We start from the raw sequence: 27,903 nt of genomic DNA, 5'->3' as shown, positions 1-27,903 counted from the left end.
TCTCCAGGGTATTGCATGGGTTAATTTGTTAGGGTCTGGAAAGCCTAAGGGTTTCTAGGATTTGATCATGGGTTTAAGTATTTCTGCAGCCAGCTTTCCTCTCCTTTATGCCAATGTGGTAACAATAACATGGCAAAAGTGCTTATTTGACAATATAACACAAACTGAAGTAGTTAGGTAGAGCAAACTGTCCTGAGGCAAAATACCTGTGGGACAGCATAAATGTACAGCATATTTGCAGCTGAGTAGATCTGAAATTTTCTAGACTGACCTAGGTGACATGCTGAAGTATTTCACCAATTTACTCCTGTCTGGAAGCACAACCTCATGAAAGGCACATCCTCTCCAGGGGCAGACACCAAGTGATGCAAATCCACTGCTTCTCACAGGATTGTTCAGTGATCTGATTATCCTGACTATTCCTTATCTATTTAAAATAGATGCCTGCTTTGAATCTGTCTGGCTTTCATGTCCGTGTGTATGCTATTGCAGTGCCTTCCCTTCAGCTGAACTGAAGAGTCTCTTAGTACCTGATATTGCCTTCCTGGGAGTAAGTACTACAGTCACAGCATCTCTGCAGTCTAAGCTTGCCATGGATTCCCTCCAATCTTCACACAGTTACAATGAATGTGTTTTATACCCTCTGTGGTCTTTCAATGTCTTTTCTAAGGATGTCATCCCCACGGCATGATGCTGTGGAGACAGGTGGAGTAGTCTCTATGCAGGCTGGCAATTTGCCTCCACTTTTTCTCACTTACTCCCTGTAAGCCCCAAGTCCTTCTGGACTGGCTGGCTATGGCCACTTCTGTGGACTTGCTTCTCCAATGACCAACAAATCCTCTTGGTCCAGTTCCTTACTTCTGGAGGCTATCTCCGCCTTTGTCTGTATCCCCTCTTTCCATGTATTAAAATACATTATTAAAAAGCCTGAGCTATTCTGCAGGCTGTCTTCCCTTCCTTATCTCCTCTAAGCCATATTGCATCCTCCAGTCTGATTAGAGCTAATTTTCTATATTCCCTCGAGGTCACCAGGGAGAACAGCAAAGGGAGCAGATTGGCCTCTGCAGATCCCTATGTGTCCTCGGTAGTTTCCGGCAACAATTATTTTGAAATAACTGTGGGTGTTCATTTAAGATTTCTTACCCATTCGGGAAGAAACGTTTCAGGGGTTCTAGGATCCCCTGAAAGGGCAAAGTATTTCCCGAACACAGACCCATGTTCTGCCAATTTCCCACGAGTGATTCGGTCCGGCAGAGAGCAGTGTGTGAGGCCACTGCCTGGCTGGTCAGATCTGCCCTGACCCATTCCTGTCCACAAGACAAAGCCCAGTTCCAGGAGGGAGGTGCTGCTGACCTCCTTATTTTAGTTATGGCCAGGGGATCTTAATGAGAACCCATCTCTGGGGAAGTCAGACAGGGAAGCAGGTGGACTGGAGTGCCTGTGTTTGAGGGCTGACTCACAAGCAAGCAATGGTGAATCATTTGAAGATGCAACGAGCCTATGACATTACCATCTCTGAATGCTGACCTGTAATTGTCCTGAGGTTTAAGGAGCGGGACTCTGCTGAGGTTACTGAGCTGCCTTTGAAAAGAAAGGTGGAAAGTCCTCTGTGCAGCAGATGCCTTGCTTACCTAAACAGAAACACTTCCTTTTCATCCCACCATGTATTGCAGGGCATCATGGACCTTAAGCTGTAGTTTTCCGCATCACAAAGCATGAGCGAGCCAGGTATGAAGAAGTGAAGGGTCTCTGCTTTGGTGGTGGCTGAGGTGGTATTTTAAGGGTAAAAGACCTGCTGGAAACAAAACCTCAGGGAACATATTTGAAAAGAGAAGGGACTCAATTAACAAAGGGAATGGCTTCACTGCAACTCAACAAGTTGAGCTTGAGTGAGGCAGAACAAATGTATTATTTCCAACATTTTCTTTTCAGAGAGAAACCAATCTGCTTACTGAAGACAAGATACAACACTGATGTATTCCTTCTTGCTTTTTCAGTCATTGCTGTTAATACCTTTGGGAGCAGACACAGATCCCATTGAAATAATATTTCTACTGACTTCTGGGGAGGTCAGATTGATCTCTGTAACCTCTCAGAGAGACATATAGGTAGAGTGCTTTGCTGAGATGGATCCAGGGAGACAATTCTCACTGTCCTTAAGCCCAGGTTGCACCAGTGAGATCCACAGGCAACCACATCTCACTTGAATGACACCTGATGCTTCCTATTGGTATGAAGTGTTGAGCAGGCAATGCTGCTCCTTCCTACTGCCTTTGCAAGATAGAGTCTTGGTGTACCATGTCCTCCTACTTTAAAGAATGCCATATGAGCAGGAAAGATCTGAGGATAAAATCAATCCCAACTGGCTGAAACCAGCAAACTCCAAGCTTATTTATCTAGGAATTTCTAACCTGGGAAAAGAGCTGGCCAAAATCACCACATCTGCAGCCCCTTCCATATTTCCACATGTGAGATAAGAAAATCTGTTGGATATCTGCCCAAGTGTTGGATCCAGAGGGCTTGCTTTGCTCATGACTGCTTTGGAAGTGTGGTAGTGGTTACATTAATCTAGAATCAACAACTTACAAATTATTTCCTTTTCTCCTTCTGTGTAGCCAGGGTCTACAAAGCCACCTCATGCCCTTCCTTGCTAAGGCATGAAGAGGCAAACAATCTACTAGAAGAAGTCTTGGAGTAATTAGCCAGCTCAATTACACCAGCAAAACTGAGGCTACAGGCCTCTGGAACTGAAAATTAACTGCAGAACTATTGCTGAAGTGTGAAATAGGAGCGGTCTTTAACGTTTGTCTTTGTTTGTGAAGCCAGCTGCCATGAAAGCACCAAAACAACACCAGCAGCCTTAGCTCTCTGTCACGTCTCTCTGCTTGCTCCATCTTTCTCAGCCAATTTAAATTTTTGGGGCTAGGTTGCTTAGATTTTTTCCTTGGTTGTTTGCCTTTGTTGTAAACCCCACTGCACTGGGCCTTTCACTCTCTTAGGTTTCTGCAGGGTCTGTAGCAGAAAGCGTTAAGGACAGAGTGGTTGACTCCAGACTGCAGGTGTATGTCACCCGGCCTGGCCTGTTCACTTGCCTTGCCACCAACAAGCACAGCAAAACATTTGGAGCCGCAAAAGCTGCAGCAACCATCAGTGTTTCAGGTATGACAGGAAAGAAGGTGTCATTAATTTTTACCCTTGCCGTCGCAGTGCCAGGTTCCCTGCTAGGGGAAAGGGGTGTGGAGTGCTCTGGAGGAGGAAGGAAAGCCTCCGAGAGCTGATAGTGTGCAGGGGGCTAAATTTGAGTACGAGTGCATCTCCTGCCAGACTATTTCCTCATATATTCTTGCACTTTGGAGACTGGCACTGCTGTCATTTCCTGAATGTTTGATGCTGTCTTGTACTTGGTGTCCCAGAAACGCACTTGGTAAGTTCATCCATGTAGAGGAAGTTGTGGCCATGGCCCAGCATCGTTATCACCTAACAGCAAGGTGAAAATAGCTTTCATGAGTGCTTTGGCTGCTCAGGGTGTTGCATCCAGAGAGCAGGAAGGTCCCTGTCAGAGCAGTACCCAGCCGTGCCTGGGGTAACCTCTGCTCCCAAGGACATTTCCCAGATGGGGAAAGGATGATCCACAGAGGAGAAATACCAATGGCCTGAGCTAGCTGACAGCATTTGTCACACCACACAAGGTGGCAGCTTGTGCCTTCCCTCTGGTTTCTCCCACCTGTTACTGCTACTGCCTGCAGAAATGGGTGCATGGCTGGCTTAAACAGAGGATGGTATCTGCTGGTTATGTCGGACCTAAAGGATAAGGGTAAAGGTGCGGGGTTAGGGTGCAACAGCCCACCTCAGCAAGAACTGCAGCCAACAATTGCCCTTCTCTCTCCCCCCACATGACATCCACTGCTGCCCGACTCTCTTTCCCCACAGGAAGGTGCAAAATAAGGACAGAATTTAGCTGCATCCTTTTCACAAAGATTTTCACAGATTTCCTAGCATGGAAATATTAACTTCCACATCTGAGAGGGGGCAATGAAGTGTCACTGATGTCTTTTCCATTTATTTTTTTTTCCGGGCTCATCACAATTCCTGGATCTGGTCCCTCCCTACAGAGTGGAGGTAAGAATGACTTTCTGTGGCTGTCTGGGGGTTTTCTCTGGGCCAGGGAGGAGAAGAACGATGAACCAAAGGGATTTGGTTAATTTTACTTAAATGAAGGGAGTGGATTTCTGAATGCCAAGAATGCAGATGAGGTTCACCAGAAAGGAAGACTGAACTTCTTTCTAGAGGCATAATTGGAGACTGGATCCACTTCCTTCTATACCAAGCAAGCAGTGGATCACACATCAGTAAGGGCATTTAAAATATGGTAGTGGGCAAAATATTCTTTAGTAAGTTCTGTTTACAGTTACACATCTGCAGCTTCACTGACCATGTAAATTTACAGACAAATTAAACCCCTGTCTGTATACAGCCAATATTTTGGTTCAGTGATCACCAGATTAGGGCAAGAGAGGTTTATGTATTGGTTCCAAGCAGAGTTATGGATGGGTAAAGCCACTTGTGTGTGATCAGACATGCACTTTTGCGTAGTATTTTTTTGAGTTCTGAAAAATTTGACTGGCTTTTTTCTTTTTGAAGTCCTAGCATATTTCTACATGCTGCAGTGGCAGATCAGTCTGGAAGGAAAATGAGAGGGTTTTCCTGGGAGCAGAGCTGGGATTTACTGCCGCTCAGAGCAAAGAGCAGAGCCTGAGGAACTGGCTTTGCCACTCGGCTAACACAGGCTCCCTGCAAAGACCCTTGGCTCCCTCATGGAGGCTTGTGAGATTGATTGAGGAAGTTTGTAAGTGATTTAGTGACCACTCAACGATGATGGCAGACTTATGTCTTACACCTCCAACCGTGTAGGTGTGACAGGCATGGGGACAGTGATCAAATGCTTACTCCTTCTCTCCTGCAGTTGTTCCCAACATTTGCTCCATAAAGTTCCCTTTCTGTGAGAAGGCATTGTGCGAAACACATTGCTGCTGCTTCTCCGTTGCACCCTGGTCTGTGTCGCCCTGCAGATTTAAAAAAAAAAAGCAAGGAAACGCAATGTTAACACTGTGCCTGTGTCACATAAGAGGGTGTCCATGGAGCCTGGGATGATGGAGGGTGTCACAGCATCACCACTGTTCTGGTACTAACTCAAGGAATCAGAGCCTTCCTGTATATTTTAGCCAATGGGACATGTAGGAAGAAAAAAAAAATTAAAAACTGACATTGAGTCCAAAGTTGTGTAGCTAAATCAGGGACAGAGATTGCTATCTGCAGAGAGTGACAGCGAAAAAGCAGAAATTTAGGCATCCTGTATAATCCCTTGTCTCTGTACCTCCAACTTTCCAAAGAAAAACAGCAAGAACCCCCAGGGCTGACAATGGGTGACTATTTGAACAGAGGAAAGAAATAAAAGGCAAAGATACAAATAGCTCTTCTGGCTACTTCAAATGGTTGGCGTGTTGTGAACTGAACTCCCTGATCCCAGTGAAACTGGCCGAATGAGCAGTGGGGACAGCTGCACCCAGCCCTCCTCCCTCCCTGAATCAGCTGTTCCCCGCGTACAGGGAAGGCTGTTTTTCCAGGTTTCCCCCCAGTCGAGGACACTGCATCCCATGGGCTGCTGAGCATCCTCACCCACAGGCTGTGCTGCTGTGGGGTGGCCATGGGAGCTGCTGGGAGCAGGGCTGACCTGTGCGTGCCCTTGCCCTGCTGCTCCCTTTTGATGGCTGTCGGGAAGAAGGGAGGGAGGGATGACAGTCATCTCCTGCTGGATGTGAAAAACACAGGAAAGATAAATAAAAGGCCCACGAAGGAGCTGACCCTGCTGTGTTTTTTAGTGCTCCAGCAGAGCTGGGGCCCCATGCTTTCATGGCAGGAGTTTGCAAAGTAGGAGATGTGGTGAGGAGAGAAAAGCAGAGACTTTGCAGGGGAGAACCAGAAGGAAAACTGCAGAGGCCTGTGCCTTTCTCCTCCCCATATCTACCACCCAAGTGTGTGTGTAAGAAAGGCAGGATTGAGAGGGGTGCAGGAGCTGAGGAAGGGCAGGCAGGGGCTTGGTTGGTCTGATCTTGCAACGGATTTCCTGGCATGTGTTAGATGGGACTCACCTGGCTCCTGCTTGTCTAGTCTGTCCAAAATTAGCTGTTGCTAGTCAGGAGAGCAAAAAATCATGAGTTCTCACAGATGTGCAGCAAGCAGCATGGCTGATCACTACCACAGGGAAGCAGGAAAACAATATGTTTTCCCGTTAGGACCTGCAGGTAGGGTGAGGGGCCATGTTGTGTCACAGTTGTGCACGATCGCTCAGTGTCTGCCAATTTATAGCACTTGCTACCCTTGGCCAGAGCATCATAGAATCATTGAGTGGTTTGGGATGGAAGGGACCTTAAGGCTCATCCAGTCCAACCCCTGCCATGGGCAGGGACACCTCCCATCAGACCAGATTGCCCAAAGTCCTGTCCAGCCTGGCCTTGAACACCTTCAGGGAGGGAGCATCCACAGCTTCCCTGTGTCTCACCACCCTCACATTAAAGAATTTCTTCCTAGTATCTAGTCTAAATCTACCCTCTTCCAGTTTAAAGCCATTACTCCTTGTCCTATCGCTGCCTGCCCTTGTAAAAAGTCCTTCCTGAGCTTTTCTGTAGGACCCCTTCAGGAACTGGAAGGCTGCAGCAAGGTCCCTCCAGAGTTGTCTCTTCTCCAGGTTGAACAGCCCCAACTCTCTCAGCTGGTCCTCATAGTGGAGGTGCTCCATCCCTCTCATCATCTTCGTGACCCTTCTCTGGACCCACTCCAGCAGCTTGATGTCCTTCTCATATTGGGGGCCCCAGAACTGGACGCAGTACTCCAAGTGGGGTCTCATTAGAGCAGAGTAGAGGGGCAGAATCACCTCCTCACCAGGAGGGCCCTGCGCTCACACAAGGGATCCTTGTAGCTGTTTAATTTTGGATGTTTGTAGCTGTTTTTAATAGTTATAACCATCAACCCCCTCCTCCACCCTCTGATAGCCTTACAGATGCCATTGTATTCAGAAACGAAGCGTAGACATCCTGCAGGTGCTTAAGGCTCTGAGCTTACTGTGTGTGTATGTTCTTGTCCTCCACAGCAAACTGTACAAGGGTGACACAGGCTACTGCAGCACGTACAGAGGTGAGGTCTGTAGTGCCATCTTGGCGAAGAATGCTCTTGTTTTCTTCAACTCCTCCTATGCTGACCCAGAGGAGACCCAAGAGCTGCTTGTGCACGCTGCCTGGACTGAACTGAAAATGGTGAGTTCATTCTGCCAACCAGCCGCTGAGTCTCTGCTGTGTAACTACATCTTCCAGGAGTGCAATCCCTCAGGAGCTGGGCCAGCTCCAAAACCAGTGTGCAGGTAAATTTAAAAAAAAAAAAAAAAGTGCTTGTCTTTCACTTTAACTTCATGGGGATGTGTAGGCAGCAGGGGAGTGGTGAGGGTTTGTCCAGATCTGCAGTAGTGCCGAGTGAAAATGGGCGCTCTAGGTTTGCATGGGTATTTCCTTTGCTCTCTCCTCTGCATGCAGACAGATGACCTGATCCAGCTCTCTCTGTGCTCATTGCTAGGGTATGGACTGGCTTTCAGGCCCAGATGTCTGTGTTTATATCAGGCTTTTAGCAGACAGCATTGAAAAGAAATGTCCATTTGAATTACATAATTGATTTAAATAATTAACATATTGCTATCGGTTAAATCTTACTAGGTCAGTGGGTACTCATTATTACTATCAAAAGTAATTGCTTGTTTGGAATTTTGACTAAATATGGTCACAGTGTGTGCAGCAAATCTGTCCAAGGCAATACATTAATCACTCAGCACTTCCCACCATGACAAAGATGAAACAAAAAAAGATGACACCAGAGACACTGCCAATGTAATTGTACCTGCTAAACCAAACCTCCCATCTGGCTCTTGTATCCTCCCATACACAGAGAAATGTGCCTTGAAACAGGGCTGGCAGGGACCCCGAGGAGTCCGAAGCATCTCCCACTGCAGCTAATCCACTGCTGACAGGTGTTAGTGCAACATGTCCCAGTGACAGAGACGCTGATCCCACCCCATGCAACCTCCTAAGGAGCCCTTCTCTTGCTGCTCCATGTCCTCCCACCATGGCCACAGAGATGTGTTTCTTCCCTTCCTCTTCGCAGTGAGATTTTACATCTTCCCCAGCTTCTCAGACCAGAATAAAGGATGTTTTTCCAAGCTCTGCTCTGCTTTTCTAGCCTCTGAAGCTTCTGGTCCTGGTTTCTCCTTAAGAGCTAAATATATGTAGGCTCCAGCCCAGTTCTGTTAGCGTTAACTATAATGGGACAATCATTGCTTGGTGTGCCTTGCAGATGACAGCACCATGGAGGTGTCTCAGGGTGAAACTTCTTTGTTTCCTGACACCACTGTTTGCCACAACTGATTCATGTCCATTTTCAGCCCCTGGAAGACTGTTGTCCAGTCCTTACTCATTTCACGTTTCAGGGGCTGTCATCCCTGCCTAAGTGCAGTGTTTTGCTCTTGTCCTCCTTGAACTGCATCTTAAAACAGGTTATTCGGACCTGTGTTACTGGGAGAGAAGCCCCAACTCCAGGGTCTCAGCTGAAACACAGGTTCTCTCTACAGACATAGTAAGTGCTCTGCCAGCTGGACTTAAGCCAGATGTAGCCTACTGACAATTACTGTTCCAGTTATGTGGGGGCTTTTCAGGACAATCAGCAGCATGCCATATTTGGGCCTTTCTCATTGCTTCTCTTTTAATATGTCTAAAACAAACCCACAGAGGAAAATTCCACTATGAAGCTTGACCATACATTGTGTTTTCTGGTGCCTATGCTGCTCGCTATTCTTCCTGCAACACAGTAGTGGTATATACCCTATAAAAGAAGTGTTTGTGCAAGTATCCATGGATAATCATGCAGGAAAGCACTGAAACTTGCTTTTTGCTGGCAGACTCCTCCCTGCCACCTTGTTGTGCTGCACTTTGTTATTGTGTCCTTTAGTACATGGTCTCTCTGCCTTTTTTCAAGATGTGTGACAGTATTTATATCTGAGCCACACATGCACTGCACATTTGTCAGTGAAGGATTTTGCACAGTGCTCCACAAGGTATTTCAGTGGGATCTGGGTCTCGCTTCATTTACCCCTGCTCATGAGTGGCCCTGCAGGACCAAAACACACGGTGAATCGACTGAAGACCTGCACTTCTGGGGCACTTCTGAAGTCAGGGTGATACAAATCAGCACACTGACCTCTAGATAACAGGCACAGCATTTGCAAATATGTCTAAATCTTAATGGACTTGCCTGGCATCATCTTTCTTCAAATCCTTGATTCAGTGTTGTGGTTTTCCCCCTTTAATGGTTTTTACTCATGATTTTGATGCAGATTTAAATCCAGCTTGCTTCATGACAAGAGGCCTTGAATGGCATCCTTCCTGTTCGCTGCTCCCAGAGCACATCAGCTGGACAGCAGTACTTCCAAAGCTCTAACCAGGCACTCCTTTTGATAACTCAGGCATCTAATATGTACTTCTGAAGAGCTGAGACCTCTGGGGGCTCTTGAACACATTTCACATGGTCTTGGTTACTTTCCAGTTATCTTATCTGCTTTTTACTGACCACTTTATACCTCTCTGCAGAAACTGGCTATACTACACCAGTTTTCAGTGAAACACTTCATGAGTAAGGATGTAACCATCTCAAAGGCTGGAGAACTCTGCCAGGTTTTGAGGGACATATTTCCCTTGACATATTTCCATGATTTTTTTTTTATTGTTTATTTATTCTCTGCACCATTTTTTCTCTCTTCATGTAATTTTTAATGTTCATTTTGGTTTGGAGGCTAGCTAGCAAGTAAAACAGCTGCCAAACAGACTGAGTAAAGCTTTAATAAAAATAATCAGGGGGTTAACCAAGATGAAGTGATACAGAAGAAAGCAACATTGGAAAAATTTCACTTCATCTAAATTAAGATGTAATTTGATTAAAATTAGTGTTTTCCTGTTTTTAAGGGAAAGTGATGTCTCATCTCATAATTCTTGATTACATCTGCCTATTATCACTGGCTGCTTCTGTGATAGCAAAAGAAACCTCCTCAATTTCTGTTTCAACCACTGCTGGTATGAAGTGACCAGCCTTGTGTTTGGAAATGTCTCTTTTTGGTCAGGTCTGTGTCCAGCCACCTCCTCGTAAACAGTTCTTTCTGGTCTCTAAAATGCTACTGGCCCACTTGATCTCTTCTGCTGCTACTGTTCTTTGTCCATGTGTCGTTTACATGACATAAAATTTCTAATAATAATCTGAAGTAATCTCTGCATATGATCTCATCAAGCTCTTGCTGCTCAGGATTAAGCACTATAACAATGGTATGAACCGAGGTGAGGCGAGTGACCATCCCTCCCTCTGGCTGCCGTACCATGCTCCCGGGTGGATTTGTTCATGAAGATAACCTCCATTTAGCACTGGAGCAGGCAGGATTGCAGAGGAATGGTCTTTTGCATTTTGTGTCTGCACACTGAATAGAGGGCTTATTTAAGGATGCTCGGGCTTCAGGAGTGAAGGCAGATAATGCAGCTCAGATCTTCCAAGTGCTTGCCAGTGCTTCAAATGCAAGATTTTCTCATTTCCCTAGCCAAACATGTCTTTACTGTAGAAGGTCATTCCTGTTCCACATGTTGTTTAGTATGAAGAAGATGAATTAGGCCATCTGGCTGTATTCTGGCTTTCATGGAAGTGAGGCGGGAATAAACCAGCGCTGGTTAAAACCAAGCATGGGGCAGCCAGCTGGCTTCAACCAGCAGACTTGAAGGGCATCCACTGCAGTTGCAGAAAAGTTGCTGCCCTGGTAGAATTCTCAATGGTCTCTGTCCTTCAGGTGCCTTAGAGCATTTGCAGCACTCATAGTCATCACCAAAACTCATGGCCATCTGCTCTTGCCAAAACTGTTGGCAGACTACAAGTAAAGAGACAGCATCAGCCCAGCAGGTGATTAATTTGGCTAAAACCTTCACCGTGGACCCCAGCAGTACCTTTCTGCATCACTGTGTCCTCTCCCATGCTTGCCAGCAGGTTTGGTGTTTGGGAAGGATGTGGATCCGCAAGGGACTTCAACTGAGCTAAACAAAAGTAACCTCTGCATATGAGCTCAAAGCTGGTTTTGCAACTCAGGCTCTCACGAACAAGTACCTAAATAACCCAATCACCGATAAACTGACTAATGCAACAAATGCTCAAACTTTCCAGTATGGTACAGTTTTTTTACTAGAGCAGTTATTTCTGTTTTTGCAGATATTCTGCTTCTTCACAAACAGCTTCTACTCTAAGGAACATTTAAAGGTCCAGACTAATTCTTGCCAATGAATGTTTCTCATTGTTATGGAGGAAATAGTTTAGGTAGGAGACAGTTAGGTCTCTTGTTTTACCAGGCACAGTAAAGGTTTTGCTGAGACAGCTGACAGATAAAAAAAGGGACTGAAAGGTGTCTGTAGAGAAAAGAAGAAAACTGTGTGGGTGATTCTGTGAGATTAAAAATACAGACAAACATTTAGTTAGAGAAGGTTAAGAGTTGCAGCTCACCTCCTGTCTTTAATAGATGTCTTTAACGTACAGCTTACAGAAAACAGGTGAGATTTGTGGAATGTACTGAAAAATGCTAAGATAACTCCCAGACTTGATGTTTATTAATAGAAGATGGCAATAGATCTGTAGGAAAGGATAGGAATGAACTCCTCACAGACTGTCATGTGTGTTGTGTTTTGAACATAACGCTGTTTCATTAAAAAATGCAGCTTTGCGGGTTTCCTAAAGGAAGCTGTTACATTTTATGCAGTTTCCTTTATGGTTTATAAGCCAAACAGGCTGGCTTAAGGAAGTGTAGCCCTGTTAATGCATTTCTGTCAGTCTGCATAACCCCTGCACATCCCTCCTGAGTGCAGCCGTTCTTATCCAGCCATTGACTGCTGTATTTCACTGGTTTTTTTTGCAAACTAATGTAGAGAGAATTGCCTTGCTGTAAAGGATCTCTACTGCTTTAAGGAATGGCTCTCAATGGAGGAAAGCTCTCAGAAGGGGATTTACAAGCCAGGGCTGATGCTGCTTACTCTTCCTGAATGCAACAGGCTACCCAGCCTGCACCAGGACCCCAGTGCCTGCACCCACATCCCTTTTTTTGGTAAGGCGACCATGTTGTCCAGGGAGCTGTGTTCCTGGTGAGGGAGCGGGGAAGGATGCGATCTGTAATTTACAACTACAGCACAGTACAGGCTGGCAGTGGGGGCTGTCCTGTCAGCGCCTGTGCACAACACCGTGACAGCTGCATCAGCTGTTGGCCTGCCTCATCTGACTGTGGTGTGGGAAAAATCCCCCAAACAAATAAAGCCTGGCTCTTTATAGAGAGGCTTATAACAAACTTACTGCCAAAATCAGTCTTAATGATGGCAAAATTGCCATTCAGGTGCCATTGCAAAGAAACAAGCTGCTTAAGCACTGCTGGGAGGAAATATTTTCCCATAGCATGCTCCCAAGCAACAAGCACTCCATTATATCACATCCTGGACAACCCCTCCTTGCATCTTGTCTTGTCTTTTTACAGATTTTAAGAAGGAGAATATAACCAGTAAGTAGACTGCTCCAGGATCTATGTTTCTAGAGGTGGGCATGATATTCTTTGTTGAAGGTGCAGCATGCACAGCATTTTTGTGTTTTGCTCTGGTCCTGGCTGGCTGGATTCAAATTATTGCCAGGGAGTGCCTAAGCTTCCACATCCGAGGCACGGAGAAACACATTTCCGGCTCTTCAGAGCTTGGGGAGAGCGCGGGCTGGTAACTATTGAAGGTGATTAGAGAGGCGTGGTGCCCTTCCCTCCAACTATTCCCACTTCTTTCTACTCATTACTTCTAGTTTTAATTTACCCGTATTTGGAATTTCTGATACTACTAAAGAGGTCTTCTCAGCCTTATATGCTTTTACTGACACAGTTACCTAGGCTGGCCTTGCAAGAACCTATTACCCAAAAGGCTCCAGCTCTTTTCTCCAACCATCTCTGATATCTGGCCATTTCCTGTGTGACCCCTGCCATGACCAACGGCAAGACCCAGCCACCCCCTACGGTGCTGCTGGGACTTCTGTGGCCTCCTGCCCTGCTGCTGGTTATGGTTGAAACATGCACACCCAGCTCTTCTAGCTGGCACACAACTGCAGCTTAAAGCTCAGCTGCTGAAGTTGTCTGGTTGCAAAAGGGAAGAACAGTGTCTCCCTCCTACCACACTTCTGAGCAGGCGATGTCTCCATATCTGGCAGCAGCAGGCACTTTCTGTGTGGAAAGAGAAAAAGGTTGAACTGAGCATTTTGGGAACGCCTCGGCTCCACCTGGCCACTCACTGCACCAGCATCACTGCCCAATGCTTACAGCCGGTAGCTGCAGCCATCCCCTCCCTGGGCAAAGAAGCACAAGGGAGGGATGCCAGCAAATGAATGGTCTATTTCAGTCAGCCCCTTGGATGTCTGCAAGTTCAGGACATCGCCTCTGTCTCCTCTATAAATGTGTGACCTTTCCCTTTAGCTTCCACAGTATTTTCCCAGGGTGGTATTGCAGAGATGTGCCCTATTCAGTCATGAATCAGGGAGACATAACAGTAATCTTTTAGTGATATTGCACTCTCTTTTTTTTTCACTTTAGAGCCTCTGTTATGTGCATAAAGGTTTGGGAAGCATGAGCTGAACTGTTTTTAGCTTGTCAGTCAAAGCTATTCATTAAAGCCCAGTTGGACCACCTATATTACTCTCTCTGTCCTCATTGTAGCAAGACCATGTATGACAGCACCTGCATTTTCCAGGCCAGCAAGGACTCAGAGGTGTTTACTTAGTCTTACTGTTGCCCCTAAAGCTCTCCACATTGCTCCTCTAAGCTGTCACACTGGTGTTTATTTCAGGGCTGCGCAAAATTTTTTAAATATTGGATTACTAGCTCAGTCAAGACTCAGGCTTCAGGCATTGCTTTCCTTACCTTTGAATGTGAGACATTTTAAATGCTGGGCTCAGACACACAGCTATGTTCTAGGGCAGCTTAACAATATTTTACATATCTGCAGAGCTACAGGTGCTGGTCATGTGGGAGCTGCTAGCTTGTTGGAAATGCGAGGCATAACATCATAGCTTACACATCAAAGAAGTCCAAGTTAGAGCATTTTACCTTACATTTGTGATGGGTTAAGTGGGTTAAATGCACTCATGAAGTTCATGGCCATTCCTATACTGAGGTGTTTACATGCTTTGGGCTACAGGAGTTGACCCCATATTTGAACTCACTCACCTGGAGCAACGTTGTCATAGTGGTGTTTCTACCCACCCATGTGTAGTGCCTGGTGCCTGGTGAAAGTTCAGGAAGCTGAGGATCTATAAGAGACTGGTAACTGCAATCCTGAGTGCAGTGGGTGATGGAAGAAGCAAAGAGCAGATAGTCATTGTGATGCATTTACTGTCTTCCTCCTACAGGAGAAACAGGACAATCTGCAAGGATAAATTAAAACATATAGCCTTTGTCTCAAAGTTGGATCAAAACTTATGCAATACTTTCATGAAGCTGAAATAGTTTTGGTTAAAAAAATCTTTACTTTAGAACAGGTCAGGTTTCCTCCTGTTTTTGTTTTTTTCTGAGCTGCAAGTTTAAGAACACGATAGAAAATGAAATTATGACAGCAGTGTTCTCTGACTTGTTGACCTCTCTAACAAAGTTAATAATGCAGTGGACCCTAAGGCATGCCGTCAACCAGAATGTTAGCTCCTGGTCACCAGAACTGACCTAAGATTAGTGAGCATGTGTTGAATTGTGTAAGGCTGCATCTCCTCTGTTGTCTTCCTACTTCCTAAATTATGCCAGCATGCATTAAATTCTCCTATGAGGACAAGTGGTGTCTACATTTCTGTTTTGGGAACATATTCCTGCAATAAAAAATCCTCTCAAGATTTTCTGCTTTATTTTTCTTCAGTCTTCAGTATGGAAAGTGTACTACATATTCTTCATTATGAAGAATATTATTTTATACTGATACTATTCCATCAGATCTGTAGCTGCCTTCAGTGTGTGTTTTCCATGCATGCTGGTAACCATAAGTTGTTTCCAAACACTCAGTCTAAGAGGACAAGCGCTGTACAGAGGCAGGGAGGAGGGATACCACCCATATGAATTGCAGCCCTCTGCTACCTACCCCAGGAACATGGGTGTATCCCTGTTAGTGCCCCTGTAAAAGTGGGAATCATGCCACCAGGGCTGCAATTTGCTTTCTGCCTTGATTTGGCATGGGTAGTTCCACTGTGGCTCTGCTCTGCACTTCCTGTGGGGAAGCACTGTGAACTGGGTAGATGCAGTGCAACCACCGCAGGCGCATGGCTTGTTTTCTTAGTCTGAAAGAGCTTCAGTTCCCTCTTTGGAGTTTTACAAGATTTGATCTTATGTATTGGGCTCAAAATCCATTTAAATGCATAAGGGAGGCTAAGCATTTCCCTGCCTGCAGTTGTCTGGTCCTTCTACATGCTTCAGATCTGTTGCTAATTGCCACCTGCTCTAGTGTGACAATAAGTTTACTTTTGTGAGTTCTCACTGCAGGACATGATATGCCTTAACCCAATGTGGGGTTTTTTTGTATTTTTTGTTCCCCAGGGACTTGCTACAGCAGCAATGGCCAGTTTTACCAGGGCTGGGCCAATGTCACGGCCTCTGGCATTCCCTGCCAGAAGTGGAGCGACCAGGTACGCGTCACTGTGAGACCCACCAAATGGAAAGCTCTGCTTGGGGTCTGCTCTTCCAAAGAGTTTCCCAGAGCCGGGCAGCCCAGTGTCAGAGGAAGGGCTGAGCAGGGGACAGGTTGCCTTTACTCTTGAGTTCACTGGGGTTTCACACTCTCTCTGTATTTCAACTGCAATTTTCCCTTCCCATGGCAAGGTACATTCTCTGTCATTCCAGCAGGTTACTGAGAGGCTGTTTTACTTCTGCCTCTCTTTGCTCCCTTGGTTTGTTTAGTTTTGTTTTGCTAATAACAGCAGGAAAAATTACACTGAAACACCAACCCAATTTGTTTCCTCCCCCAAGGCTCCCCACTTGCACAGGAGGACTCCTCAGGTTTTCCCTGAGCTGTCTGATGCCGAGAACTACTGCCGCAATCCAGGAGGTGAGAACGAACGTCCCTGGTGCTACACGAAAGACCCATTGGTGACCTGGGAATACTGCAGCGTATCTCCTTGTGGAGATGGTAGGCAACTGCAATTTGTGATTTCTGCCACTGTGGTTGTTTTGGGGCCATGCAAGGTGCTTGCATCCTGAGCGCTCACAGCTGCTGTTCTGTCTTCTGGATTCAGCTAGTCCTGGTCCTTCGCATAGGTTCACCCAGCATCTTTAACCAGAAGGTGTAACATGCACCTTAAAGATGGGAAAATGAAGATAAGCAAATTAAAAGTCTTGCTCCAGATTCTATTAAGGCCAAAGGATGAAATTAAATTTCCTGTGGTATTATGGGAAATGGACTTACCACACTGTGTTTTAAGAAGTAGGGTTTGGGGCATATTTTTCAAAGTTGTTTTGCTTCTGATGTGTTTTTTTTATAATAAAACACAATTCTAACTGAAAACAAATCTGCAAAAGTTGGAAACATCTTCACTCTGTGATATGGAAACAAAGTCTTTGTTATTTATTGTTCAGAGAACAGAACAATTTTTGAAACATGCTTCATCCAAGATGCACAGTTTCTGGCTCTCAATGTTTGGAAATAAGACAATTCTGTTTGTTTTCAGAAAGAACAGAGGTGCTGTGGATGTAAGGGAGCACTAGTCAGTTTCAGTTCAGCTGGCCTTAAAAGGAATGTTTTAGGTTTCTTTTGGTCCTCAATTATTGCATATACAGATTAGCATCTTCTAGAATGTCTCACCTGCTGAGGCAGGTGGCTGCCTGAAGATTTCTTTTTTCTAAAGATAGAGCTAAATGTATTTTACCCTTGTTTACCATACTTGCCCCACAAAGATACTGAGATGCAAACTGTTGGAGGCAAGGGGTTATTTCAGGAAAGTATCACCATATACTTACTTGGTCCTACATTCCTCCCGCCAGACTCCTCTTGGAACAAACAATACATTTTGTGGTCCACATTGTAGACCATTCATATTTCCCACTGCAGACATTACTATATTTGAAAACTGTTGAGACCATCAGATGTGATCTCCAGTCTGTAACTCCTGCAAACTGATTCCCTACCAAAATTGTGTTCCCAGCCCAATGGGAACTGTGTCATGGTCTTTACCAGATTCTTGGTTTTCACATTTGGCAAGCAGAAATGTGTTTTGCTTCCTGCAAGCCAGGCTTCTCTAGTATCGTCCTCTCATGCAGTCGTACGGTTGTAACTGTAATGTCAGTAATCCCCAGAACATCAGGTTGGTTCTGTAAATACTTCTTAGAGAAAACCCTATAAACTATCAGAGGACTAAACTAAACAAAACTAAATTAAACTAAACTAAACTAAATTAAACCTTCTCATTTTGTTTGCTTTTCAGCATTGCTGTCACTAGGAACAAGAAAACCAAACGGAGAGACTCCATATCTCCGCCCTCCTCCCTCGTTTTCCCCTACATACTCCATGACTGTTATCATCTCTATCATCTCCAGCTTTGCCCTGGTTGTGATTTTTGGCACTGTCACCCTGGTTTGCTGCCGTCAGAGAAAGCATTGGAAAAACAAAAAAAGGTAAAGCTTGGGACATACCTGAAGGCAACAAATGCTGCTTTGGAAGAAGGCTTGCCTGTTTCTGAGAGCATAGTCCTGAAAACACCTGGTAGGGGGGAGCATCCCTCCCTTTGCCTGAGGCAGCCCAGTGCAAGCTCTGGTAAGTCCCTTTGTCAGAGCAGAAGGTGGTCTGCTGGCTGTTTTGGGGACATGGCATGACACCTTGCTGCAAGGTTCTTTCAACAGCCCTGCTTCAACTCCCTTTTCTATCCTTGAAGAAACCAGCCCTGGAGGAGATGCAGATAGTTATCTCCTGGCTGGGGGCTGTGCACACACTGACCAAAGACTGCTCCATTGTTTCAGAGAGTCAGAGACACCAACACTCACCACTCTGCCCTCCGAACTCCTCCTGGACCGGCTGCACCCCAACCCGATGTACCAGCGGATGCCCCTTCTCCTCAATCCTAAATTGCTCAGCCTGGAGTATCCAAGGAACAGTATCGAATATGTAAGAGATATCGGGGAAGGAGCATTTGGGAGAGTCTTCCAAGCAAGGTGAGCAGCCTGTGTGTGAGTCCTCTCTATATGAAAGTACCTGGGAAAAATGGGCAGTTGGGCTACTGCTTATCTGGGCACTGGAAATCATTCATTCAATCAACCCAAAATCTAATGCATGTGGACCAAATGGTACAGTCAGGCTTAAATAATTGTTTCTGTTGTCTACTGCTTTCTGTTGATATTTGTTAAACTTTTGTGACAAATGACTCTCCTATTCTTCTCTTTAGTAGATGTAATATCTTATTCACATACCAATGTCTGGTGTAAAAGCTTAGCTAAATTTATCATCACTGTTTTTGCCAAGAGTATTGCCTGTAACATGTGACCTATTGTGAAATTCTTGCTTTTCACAGTATTTGCGAATTGTCAACGTGTGGTGTCCTATATTATAACACCACCACTGAAAATAGTTACCACAGAGGACAACGTGTCATGCTACAGTTAGGTGTTGACTTAGTTTCTATTTGATTCAATCAAACTGAACCAAAAATCCCCTAAAACCACAATGCACTTAAGCCAACCTTTTCTTGTGTGTGTCCCCTTCAGTTACTCATTTTTTATTCTTGGAATTTTCAGCCATTGTTGCCTGTTTTAATTTTAAGGTATTAGATAAGATCCCAGTTCTGTTAAATCTCATGGGAGGTGAGATGATGCACTTCTTCAAATGAGAAAAATGTTTCATTGAAAAACCCAAAGATGAACACAGTCCTGCCTAGACTGAGGTGGATGGAGGGTGTCTTGTTAGGCTTGCAGAGTTCATAATTTCTGCAGGGCAGTCTTTGGCCAATACTGGTCTCCTTGGAAAATCTCATCCCCAAATTCCTGAAAGAAATTGGGCAGACTGTTCAGTTCTGTGTTTATTCAGGATGGTTTTCTTTGTCCTTTACAGTTAACAACTCTGAGAAGTGGCTGATTTTGTAGCTGTATCTGAAGTAGTGAATGATGGCCTCATTAAAAAACAGGGGAGTAGCAGAGTCCCACCATGGGCCAAGACCTGCCTGGTGGAACTGCTCCCATTGACTTCGGAGACAAAGGACTTCCCTTGCAGAAAGCAGTCATAATTGCAGATACTTTTAATGTTTAAAGTTATGCTGTTAATACACCTGCTAGGAAATTAGTTACACGCAGGTTAAATGTGTTAGAGTAAGGAATAAGCTTCAATAGCTGTGATGGATTTTTTCCTAATGAAGGGACATATGTTTTTACTAATGGAAGAAATTCAGGCATACTTTTCTCACAGAGAGAGCTAAAAATAACGAAGTTTGAAGGGTGCACAGTGGGAAGATCACAGATGCTTATCCTATGATTGATTGTTAGCCTGGATGACAAAACCGAATGCATCTGAGCTCGAAATGAGAAGAAAGCCGTAGGTGCTGCACCACAGCTGTGCTTGGGGCACTGCACACCGGCTGGTACAGCGCCTCAGGGCAGACCTCATCCCAGCCTCAGTGCAGGGCTTGGGATGCCCTGCACAGTGTTGCCTTCCTGCTTGTGTGGTGGAGGTCTTCACTGCCTGCGAGCCTGAATATAATTTAAGTGCTGCACAGACTTGTCCAAGCTGGAAATTACTCTCACCCACATCAAGCAAGACCTCTCAAAGGGTGTCCAAATGTCATTAAAGCGCTGGGTTAAGCAAGTGCTAAAGTGGTAGAGAGACCTTTTATGTGGATTTCATCCACCCTAGTGCTGCAATTTCTTTTAAACAAAACCTTTTTTCTATTGTCAGTGGAAACTGGGAGAAAAAGAGACCAAAAGGAAAAAAAAAGCAACACATCTTCTTAGGCAAATTTGGAAACTGGAGAGTACCATATGCTGAACAACATCTGCTCTCTGTGGCACAGAGAAGGAGCCACAGAAATGTTGCTTCTGGAGGACTTCCTTATTTTTATTAATGTCTCTATCAAAAGTCTCTCCAAGGCCTAATATTTCCAGGGAACATTTAAGCTGCTGGCATTTCTGTGCACCACTGGCAGATCAGCGCAGGCTGCTGATCCAGTAGTGCCAGCCTTGCATCCCTCCAGGTTACTGAAGCTATCACAACTCAAATCGTTGCTTTCCTGTCTCAGATGGATAAAATGTACTTGTCTACGTGTGTTAAATGGACATCTCGAGCTATGTTTAGCAGCCTTCTTCTGGTCTCATGTTTCTCCCGCTCCTGTGTAAACACAGATTTGCACCCAGTGCCAGCCATGCCTTTGCCAGTTGGCTTGCTGTGAGTCCTGATTCAGTGTTTACTCACTCCTGGGGCAAGCAACATGTTAGGACAGGAAGCGTCTGGCTATCATTTACCAGCTTCTCCTGAAAGGCTGCCATCTTCACTGCGGGCAGCCTCACACTGGCAAGGATGAGGAAGTAACCAGTTAACCTAAGAGATATCCTTAAAACAGGAGTCAGAACCTGAGTCATGTCTGTCCCAGCTGGGTCGTGATGGCCGACTCAGGATCCTCTACCTTTTGGAGTACCATGCTGACCCCATGTACCACCAGAGCATGAGCCCTGTGTTGTTCAACACAGACCAGCATGCATCCAGAACAGGAGCTGCATGGTCCAGGCTGAGCCTGAAGCCCAGGATTTCCTAAAAGCCTCGATTTGAGGTCTTTGCTAGCAGATCAGTAGACCTCCACTGCAAAGGCCCAGTTCATTGCCTCTGCAAGAGTCAAGGCTTGTCCCTAAGGTTGGAATTTCTCTGACAGAAGTCTTCTCATGTTCTTTCCAAGTGCAAAGGGTGTTTCCTTGATCTGCTGTCTCAAATATAGCTAAAAACTAGCATGGATGTTAATTAAAAAACAAACAAACAAACAAATACCAACACAAACCCGCAATATACGCACAATAAAATGAGCCCCTGCCAATTCAGAACACTATCCTGCCCACATACAAATTTCTCCAAAGGAGAGGATAAAGGTAGGTGCCCACTAGCCTCAGTAGATCACAATTGAATCATTTAATGATATAACAGAAGCTACACAGCTGTGATTCTGAGTACGATGGGGGCCAGGACACAATCTCAAATACAGGTTCAAGCTGCTTCTTAGTTTTTTTGCAGCTACTGCTCTGGAAAGAAAAACCTGACTGGAAACTTAAAGTCAGGCACTTGCTGTAGGTAGAGCTGGGGCAAAATCCCTAACTTCACAACTGGTTAGCTCTTTGAATGGCAGGAACCTAGAAGCCAAATGCTCCAGTGTTACACATATCCATTGAAACCCAAGGTAATTTCTGTTGGTGCTTCCCAGTTCTAGAAGAAATTTATCTGCTTTCTAGGAAACACTCCAGTTCTGGCACACTGCCCGAATTATTCTGGTTAAACCCAGAAGCTTCCTGTTGCTCCCCTGCAGATGTGACCCTATCCCTTTTTGCAAAGACTGTCTTTTAGGCACCAAAGGGGTCAACTTCAACAGTGCTTCAACAGTATCTGTCTCTGTTCCAGATATGCATGATTTTCCCAGGTCTTCTAAGAACTGGGCTGAAGTAGCTCATGAGTTACCAAGGGTGAATTTACTTGCTGTTGTCTGTAGGCCCGTTAAAAGACTTTGTGCAGCTTAATCTCACTTAAGTTACATTTAGATTAGTTTATGTTACAGCATTTCAGTGAAAAGTAGATGGATGGGTGTACTTCAGGCTTTAGCCTGAGGGGAGTTTCTCTCTCTGAAGCATAACAAGACAGAGCTGTGCCTGTCCCTCCTTTGGCACTGCACTAGGTTTGCACCAGGCCTGCTATGAGCGGTAAACTATGATGAGGCTGTTTGGAAGAGATAAATGTCCTCCTCTTCTTACTTTTAAACACTCTACTGGTTTCTTCAGGCTGTCGCTACTGATTTTCCTGAGCACTGAGATTAGAGAGCACCTGGTAGGTGCTGGTACTTCTCTCCTCCTGCTGGACTGGAAACTTGTTGCCAACCCAGGGGAGGAAAAGGAAGACATTTTGCTGTAATGGAGGCAGTAGCAGACAAGTGTGGAGTCTGCTCCGGCGTGCCAGACCTCCTTGCCCAAGTGCCTCAGCTGTGATCTGGCCACCTGTGAGATTCCTCTCCTGTTGGGCACCCTGCCATCTTCTGACATTTGACATTTACAACATCCAAGTGCATCTGTTGCAACTACCATATGTCTGGAGTAGATGACAAGGGAACTGGAAGTTTGCTTTGGAAATCGGAACCTCCTCTTGGGGCTACTGAGCAGTAAAATAACCTGATATTTTAGCAGTGGGAGGGCAGTCGGGCTGGCATAGTAGCATGACATGTAAATGGGCATCACTCCCCATGGACTCTGTCTGGCTACCTGCAAGGAGCATGTTTTAACTACGGGACCCCTGGGAAGAACGTCTGAGGTCTGACACATGTTTCGAGTGGAAAATTTACTCTTCTTTGGCAACAGCTATCCCAAAATCTCTGGCAAGCCCATCTAGTTAAACTTGTTGAGGATGCAGTGACCTGTGGATAAGAAAACTAAATGAGTCTTTGATGGCTCTAAGTCAGGAAGCTCTGTTTCATATTGATTTGTGTCTCTAAGCTCTAGCTGAAGATTCACCAGTGTCTTAATATGGGTATATTCATAAGTTACCTTCTTCAGACAGGGTCCATATATGCTTTGTCCCTTTTGTCCTGTCACCTGTTTCCACAAAACTTGCAGAAGCATAACTATTTCCTAGGCCTTGGCTCCACCATATAAAGCTCAGCTGAAATAAGCTGATAGGCTTATAGCTTGTTGAATTACAGGCACACACACATGCTCCCCCCATGCCCCAGAGAAGAGTTGCAAAAGGCTATTTTTCCTTACAAAACCAGGGGAACACACTTACTGTTATTGCTACTTTCACTCTAATAGTAGCCAGATGTGCCAATGTCACCACTGTGCCAGGTATGGGACAAGATGCAATGGAAAGAGGCTCTTTCAACTTTTCATATAAAATAGACTTATTTTTACCTCTGGTATGCTCAGTCATTACACGCTAAAAGCAAACTGGTTGGACTGAACAGTCCATTCTACCTTCCATGAAGTTTCTGATGTGGCCTCCAATACGGGGAGAGGTTATTGGTAACAAAACTGTTATTTATCTTTTTACCAGTTGTGGTAAAGGGTCTGTAAGCAGAAGGAGCAGTAACAAAACAAAAAAGCTATACTGGATTTAGTGCCCCCCTGAACTATATTATATGTCTCTGTCCTATGCAATGCAGACGTGCCTGAGAGGTGAGGATGCTCTTTCATGTTCCTCCAGTTGGTGCTGGAGACTTCCACCTTCTTCTTTTAATTTTAATTGTATTTTTTTTTCTGTCAGCCTCTCCTTTTGCACAGGAAGCAGAGCTTATATTTGGTGTGCATCACTCATCACTAATATTTTCTCCTCTCTCCATGCAGAGCCCCGGGGCTGCTGCCGTACGAGCCTTTCACAATGGTAGCAGTGAAGATGCTGAAGGAAGAAGCGTCTGCAGACATGCAGGCCGACTTTCAGAGGGAGGCAGCCCTCATGGCAGAGTTTGACAATCCGAATATCGTCAAGCTTTTAGGTATCTGAATGAGATGCCCATGTACAGGGTACCACCTTCTGCAAATCTGCTGCAGAGTTGTTCAGGGTGCAGGGGCAAATGCATGCATGACCACAACTTAATGCAAATGCAGGTCTGTTTTGGAAGAGAAAACGCCTCTTGCAAACCTGTGAGGTTTTCTATGTGCCACTGCATGTTCTGCTAAATTGCCCAACAGAGTAAGTCTCAAAACGTAGGTCTGATTCTGTTGCCTTAACAGGATGGTGCATTGTAATAAATCCTCCTCACCCTGCCTTGAGTATACTGGTGACTGTCTTGCTGCTGAGCTCTGCTTCCAATTTAACAACACTGGCACAGATGTCTTACAGGGAAGGCACGAGCTTCCTGGAGCTGTGCTTTATTTTATGGGTACTTTAAAAAAACAGGCACAAGACTTGTTAGTTTTATGGGTCCCACTTACTATTGTGATGTCTGAAGACACCAACATTACAAAACCAAAATGAAACAAGTAAACAGAAAAAAGCAACTGCACAAATGGTCTCTTCCTTTCCTTCCCAGTTGAAAGGAAGCCCAATTTTATTGTGTTATTTTGGAAAGTCTTGCTGCCACAGCTTGGCCAACAGGCCATCCTTCTGTGAAGAAAGCTGCCAACCAAATTTTATTCCAGTAAATTTTCAGTTTTTGACTGAAGTAGATGTTGCTAGCCACCTTCAACCGGCAATCCTGCACTAAGTTGCTGTATGTAGATCTGGCAGCTGAGATCTTAATTTATTTCAATAGGAATCTTCATAAAATTAAGAAATAAATACCAGTTTTGGGAAAGCTGGGTTGATATTTCAGCTACAGAAAACAAAAGCAGGAAATGCTCCAAATTCAAATAAACATTGTGCTTTAGGTCAGGAAAAGGCAAAGGTACAGGAACAAACTAGTTTCTCATTGTGGGAGTGTGGGGAAAACAGTGACATTGTTGAAGACAGCTGAGACGATAAAGCTCTCACATGCTTGTCAGATCCTGATTTTATCACTCTCGGAACAGATATCTGTTTTTCCTCAAAGATTCAACTGTTAGGTCATCAACAAAAATTTCAGATTTCACAATAAGTTGGATCACCAATTGCTAAATAATGGCCATAGAAAGCAAAACACATACATTTAAAATACTGGCTTTTGATGGCTGGCAATTTAATAACAGGCACACAAATATTTTTGCCATATCTCTGTATGCTCAGTAAAACCAGTGCTGGCCTTCAGTAGGCCTAGTGCAGGGCCAAGCATGTGCTGTTCAGTGGGACTAGCTTCCGCATCTATCAGATGTGACAAAACTCTCCTTTCTGATGTCTGTTATTCCTTTGTCTATCTTTCATTTTTGAGTATCTGCCATACCAATAGGAGTTTCAGCAAGCAACATTTTTTGCAGGAGTGGTTTAAAATAAAAGAAAACCCCAGAAGTAGTAGTGGGAGTGTCTTTGCATTTCAAGTATACCACTGGACCCTTGAACATGCACCTTGTGATTGCTCCTGAAGTCTTCCTGCATATGTGTAGCCTCTACACCTGTATCACTATAAGTACAAGAAATACAACAAACAAAAGAATTAGAAATACTGCAATCAAAACTATAAAGGTTACTTCCTGAAAGTTTGTTCTTCCGGCTGCACCTGGGAAGAGGCAATACTTCTATTAATACCAACTTAAACAGGATTTGGCTCTTAATTAAATATAGCTTCAAAAGTGTATATTTCCTGGGATGTCCAGACAAATCAGGCAACAAAGACTTGTTAGCATCTTCCACAGAGCTCCACATTAGAAGGAGCTTCAAAGACAGAATGGGATGCGTGGAAACTTGATGGTATTTGCATGCTTCACCTTTCCCTCTGTCCCTTCATGCATTCTTGAAAGTCCTCCCTTTGTGTAAGCATTTTTGAATTTTTTTTGTTTCTTTTGTACAACAGAACATTGGTCCCCAAATGACCTGTGTGGTGCATTTATCTTTTTCCAGGTGTCTGTGCTGTTGGGAAACCGATGTGCCTGCTGTTCGAGTACATGGCCTATGGGGATCTCAACGAGTACCTGCGTGACCGCTCGCCCCGCAACCTCTGCAGCCTGGTGCACAGCAGCCTGGACACACGGATCCGCCTCCCCAACCCACTGGCGCTGTGCTGCACCAGCCAGCTCTGCATCGCCAAGCAGGTGGCGGCCGGCATGGCATACCTTTCCGAGCGCAAGTTTGTCCACCGTGATTTGGCTACCAGGAACTGCCTGGTGGGAGAGAACATGGTGGTAAAAATCGCTGATTTTGGTCTCTCAAGGAACATGTATTCGGCTGACTATTACAAAGCGAATGAGAACGATGCCATCCCCATACGCTGGATGCCTCCCGAGTCCATTTTCTACAACCGCTACACCACAGAGTCTGACGTGTGGGCCTATGGGGTGGTGCTGTGGGAGATCTTCTCCTATGGCATGCAGCCCTACTATGGGATGGCTCACGAGGAGGTCATCTACTACGTGAGGGATGGGAACGTCCTCTCCTGCCCAGACAATTGTCCCCTGGAGCTCTACAACCTGATGCGTCTTTGCTGGAGCAAGCTGCCTGCCGACCGGCCGGCCTTCGCCAGCATCCACCGCATCTTGGAGCGCATGTACGAGAGGGCTGTGGCCACCCTATCCGTCTGAGGGATGTGCCTGGGGGGGTCCCCCGTGTCCACCTGTCCAGATTGACTTGTACCAGCCCAGTGGGGTCCCAAGTAGCCACTCCATTCAAAGGTCCACTTTAGGGGGAGGAGAAACAGCTTTTTCCTCTGCCAAGCAAGAAGTGCGGTCTGCACCACCCTCCAAGGGCTATACCTCCCTGAGTGGGACTGTACCTCCCAAAAGACAGGGCTGACCCCTGCCACCAGCCCTGGATTCCTTGGGTTAGTGAGGATGCTGGCCATGCTAACTCAGTACCTATATTAGGCATTTCCAGGAGCACAGAGTTCCCCAGGGAAAGCAAACCAACATTTTGCTGGCAGCACTTTCCTTCCTAACAGATCCGTCCATGTCCTTCTGCATTTAAGTTCTTGGATTTTACCTTTTTCTTCCATTTCTTCTATTTTTTCAAGTATTATTTAAAAACAAAAAGATTGCAGAATCCAGTCTTTTTGGGGATACTATTTACTGTTTTATTTTCTCATACTTGCTTTTGTAGAAAAAGGATATTTCTTAAACCATAAGCCACTTTATTTTTCTTTCAACCTCCTCTTTGACACTCATGAACATACCATTGACAGAGTCAAAACAGGAGCCTGCAGGACCACCAGAAGTGTCCACACCTCTTGTTACATGAATGAGCAAACTCCTGTCAAGCGCAGAGCCTTACATTTTCAAAAGGAGGAAGTCCACAGCGAGGTTCATTTGTTGTTTGTTAAGATCTCACTGAAAAGCTTGCCTCAAGTATTGCATCCCATCTTTCCTGCCTTCCCTTGCAACAAAGCCATTGGGTGCTAAGGGAGAAATTCAGCCCAAAGGCCGGGTCCTGCACCTGGGAGGGTCTCCAAGGCTCATTTATTTGCCTCTACTTGCAGCATTCTCCTCACTGTACTGAGAGCAGGGAGAAACGCAGCCCCTCTTGCAGAAATGTTGCAGGTAATGTTACTTGTTTCTCTCCTTTTCCCTTCCTATCTTTATCTCCTGTTTCTGGTTTTCCTTTCATTGCAGCAGCTTTGTTCAAACGCCTGTAAGCCTCACAGCAGTGTCTGCTGGCCATCTGCCCTTGCGCTGCAATTTATAGGCACTGAAGCAAGCAAGGTGGATGCCGGCCATCCATGGCCTTCAGAGACAACCTGCCAGTTAGGAGAGAGGGAAAAAGGGGGAGCTCACACCCCACACTAAGTGTTGCAGGGCTTCCATCTGCAGGGCAAAGATGAGAGTCTGCCATACATGGTCCACAGCCCAAACACCGAATGTTGTTTCTCTGCTAAAAACTCTTCCAATTACAATGGATACTTCAGTGCTAAAGAAAACTGTGTTCCTCTGAGGACAGGTTTTACCTTCTAGCTCCCTGGGTGGTGAGGACAATTTGTTCCAGAGCCTTATCACTGGTATGAAATATAGCTGGAGTCAGGGATGTGAATTAT

General features: G+C 45.2%; 1 protein-coding gene across 1 annotated transcript in view; it reads left to right on the top strand.

Annotated features, from left to right (window-relative positions):
* The window catches only part of MUSK (muscle, skeletal, receptor tyrosine kinase), a gene marked incomplete at its 5' end in the record, with an annotated part of 44,547 nt that extends 18,086 nt beyond the window's left edge, over window positions 1-26,461 (top strand). Inside the window, 11 exons of the mRNA XM_010182086.1 lie at window positions 3,000-3,159; window positions 4,113-4,119; window positions 7,148-7,414; window positions 12,039-12,214; window positions 12,635-12,658; window positions 15,701-15,789; window positions 16,130-16,289; window positions 17,581-17,770; window positions 18,113-18,304; window positions 23,660-23,808; window positions 25,785-26,461. Of these exons, the coding sequence (XP_010180388.1) occupies window positions 3,000-3,159; window positions 4,113-4,119; window positions 7,148-7,414; window positions 12,039-12,214; window positions 12,635-12,658; window positions 15,701-15,789; window positions 16,130-16,289; window positions 17,581-17,770; window positions 18,113-18,304; window positions 23,660-23,808; window positions 25,785-26,461 (2,091 nt within the window). The remainder of the gene's footprint in view (window positions 1-2,999; window positions 3,160-4,112; window positions 4,120-7,147; window positions 7,415-12,038; window positions 12,215-12,634; window positions 12,659-15,700; window positions 15,790-16,129; window positions 16,290-17,580; window positions 17,771-18,112; window positions 18,305-23,659; window positions 23,809-25,784) is intronic.
* Window positions 26,462-27,903: the final 1,442 nt, after the last annotated feature.

This window comes from Mesitornis unicolor, unplaced genomic scaffold, assembly GCF_000695765.1.
Source record: "Mesitornis unicolor isolate BGI_N332 unplaced genomic scaffold, ASM69576v1 scaffold41573, whole genome shotgun sequence".
Lineage (NCBI taxonomy): Eukaryota > Metazoa > Chordata > Aves > Mesitornithiformes > Mesitornithidae > Mesitornis > Mesitornis unicolor.
The sequence above is the reverse complement of the archived record's forward strand: the minus strand, read 5'-3'. Positions and strand labels throughout refer to the sequence as shown.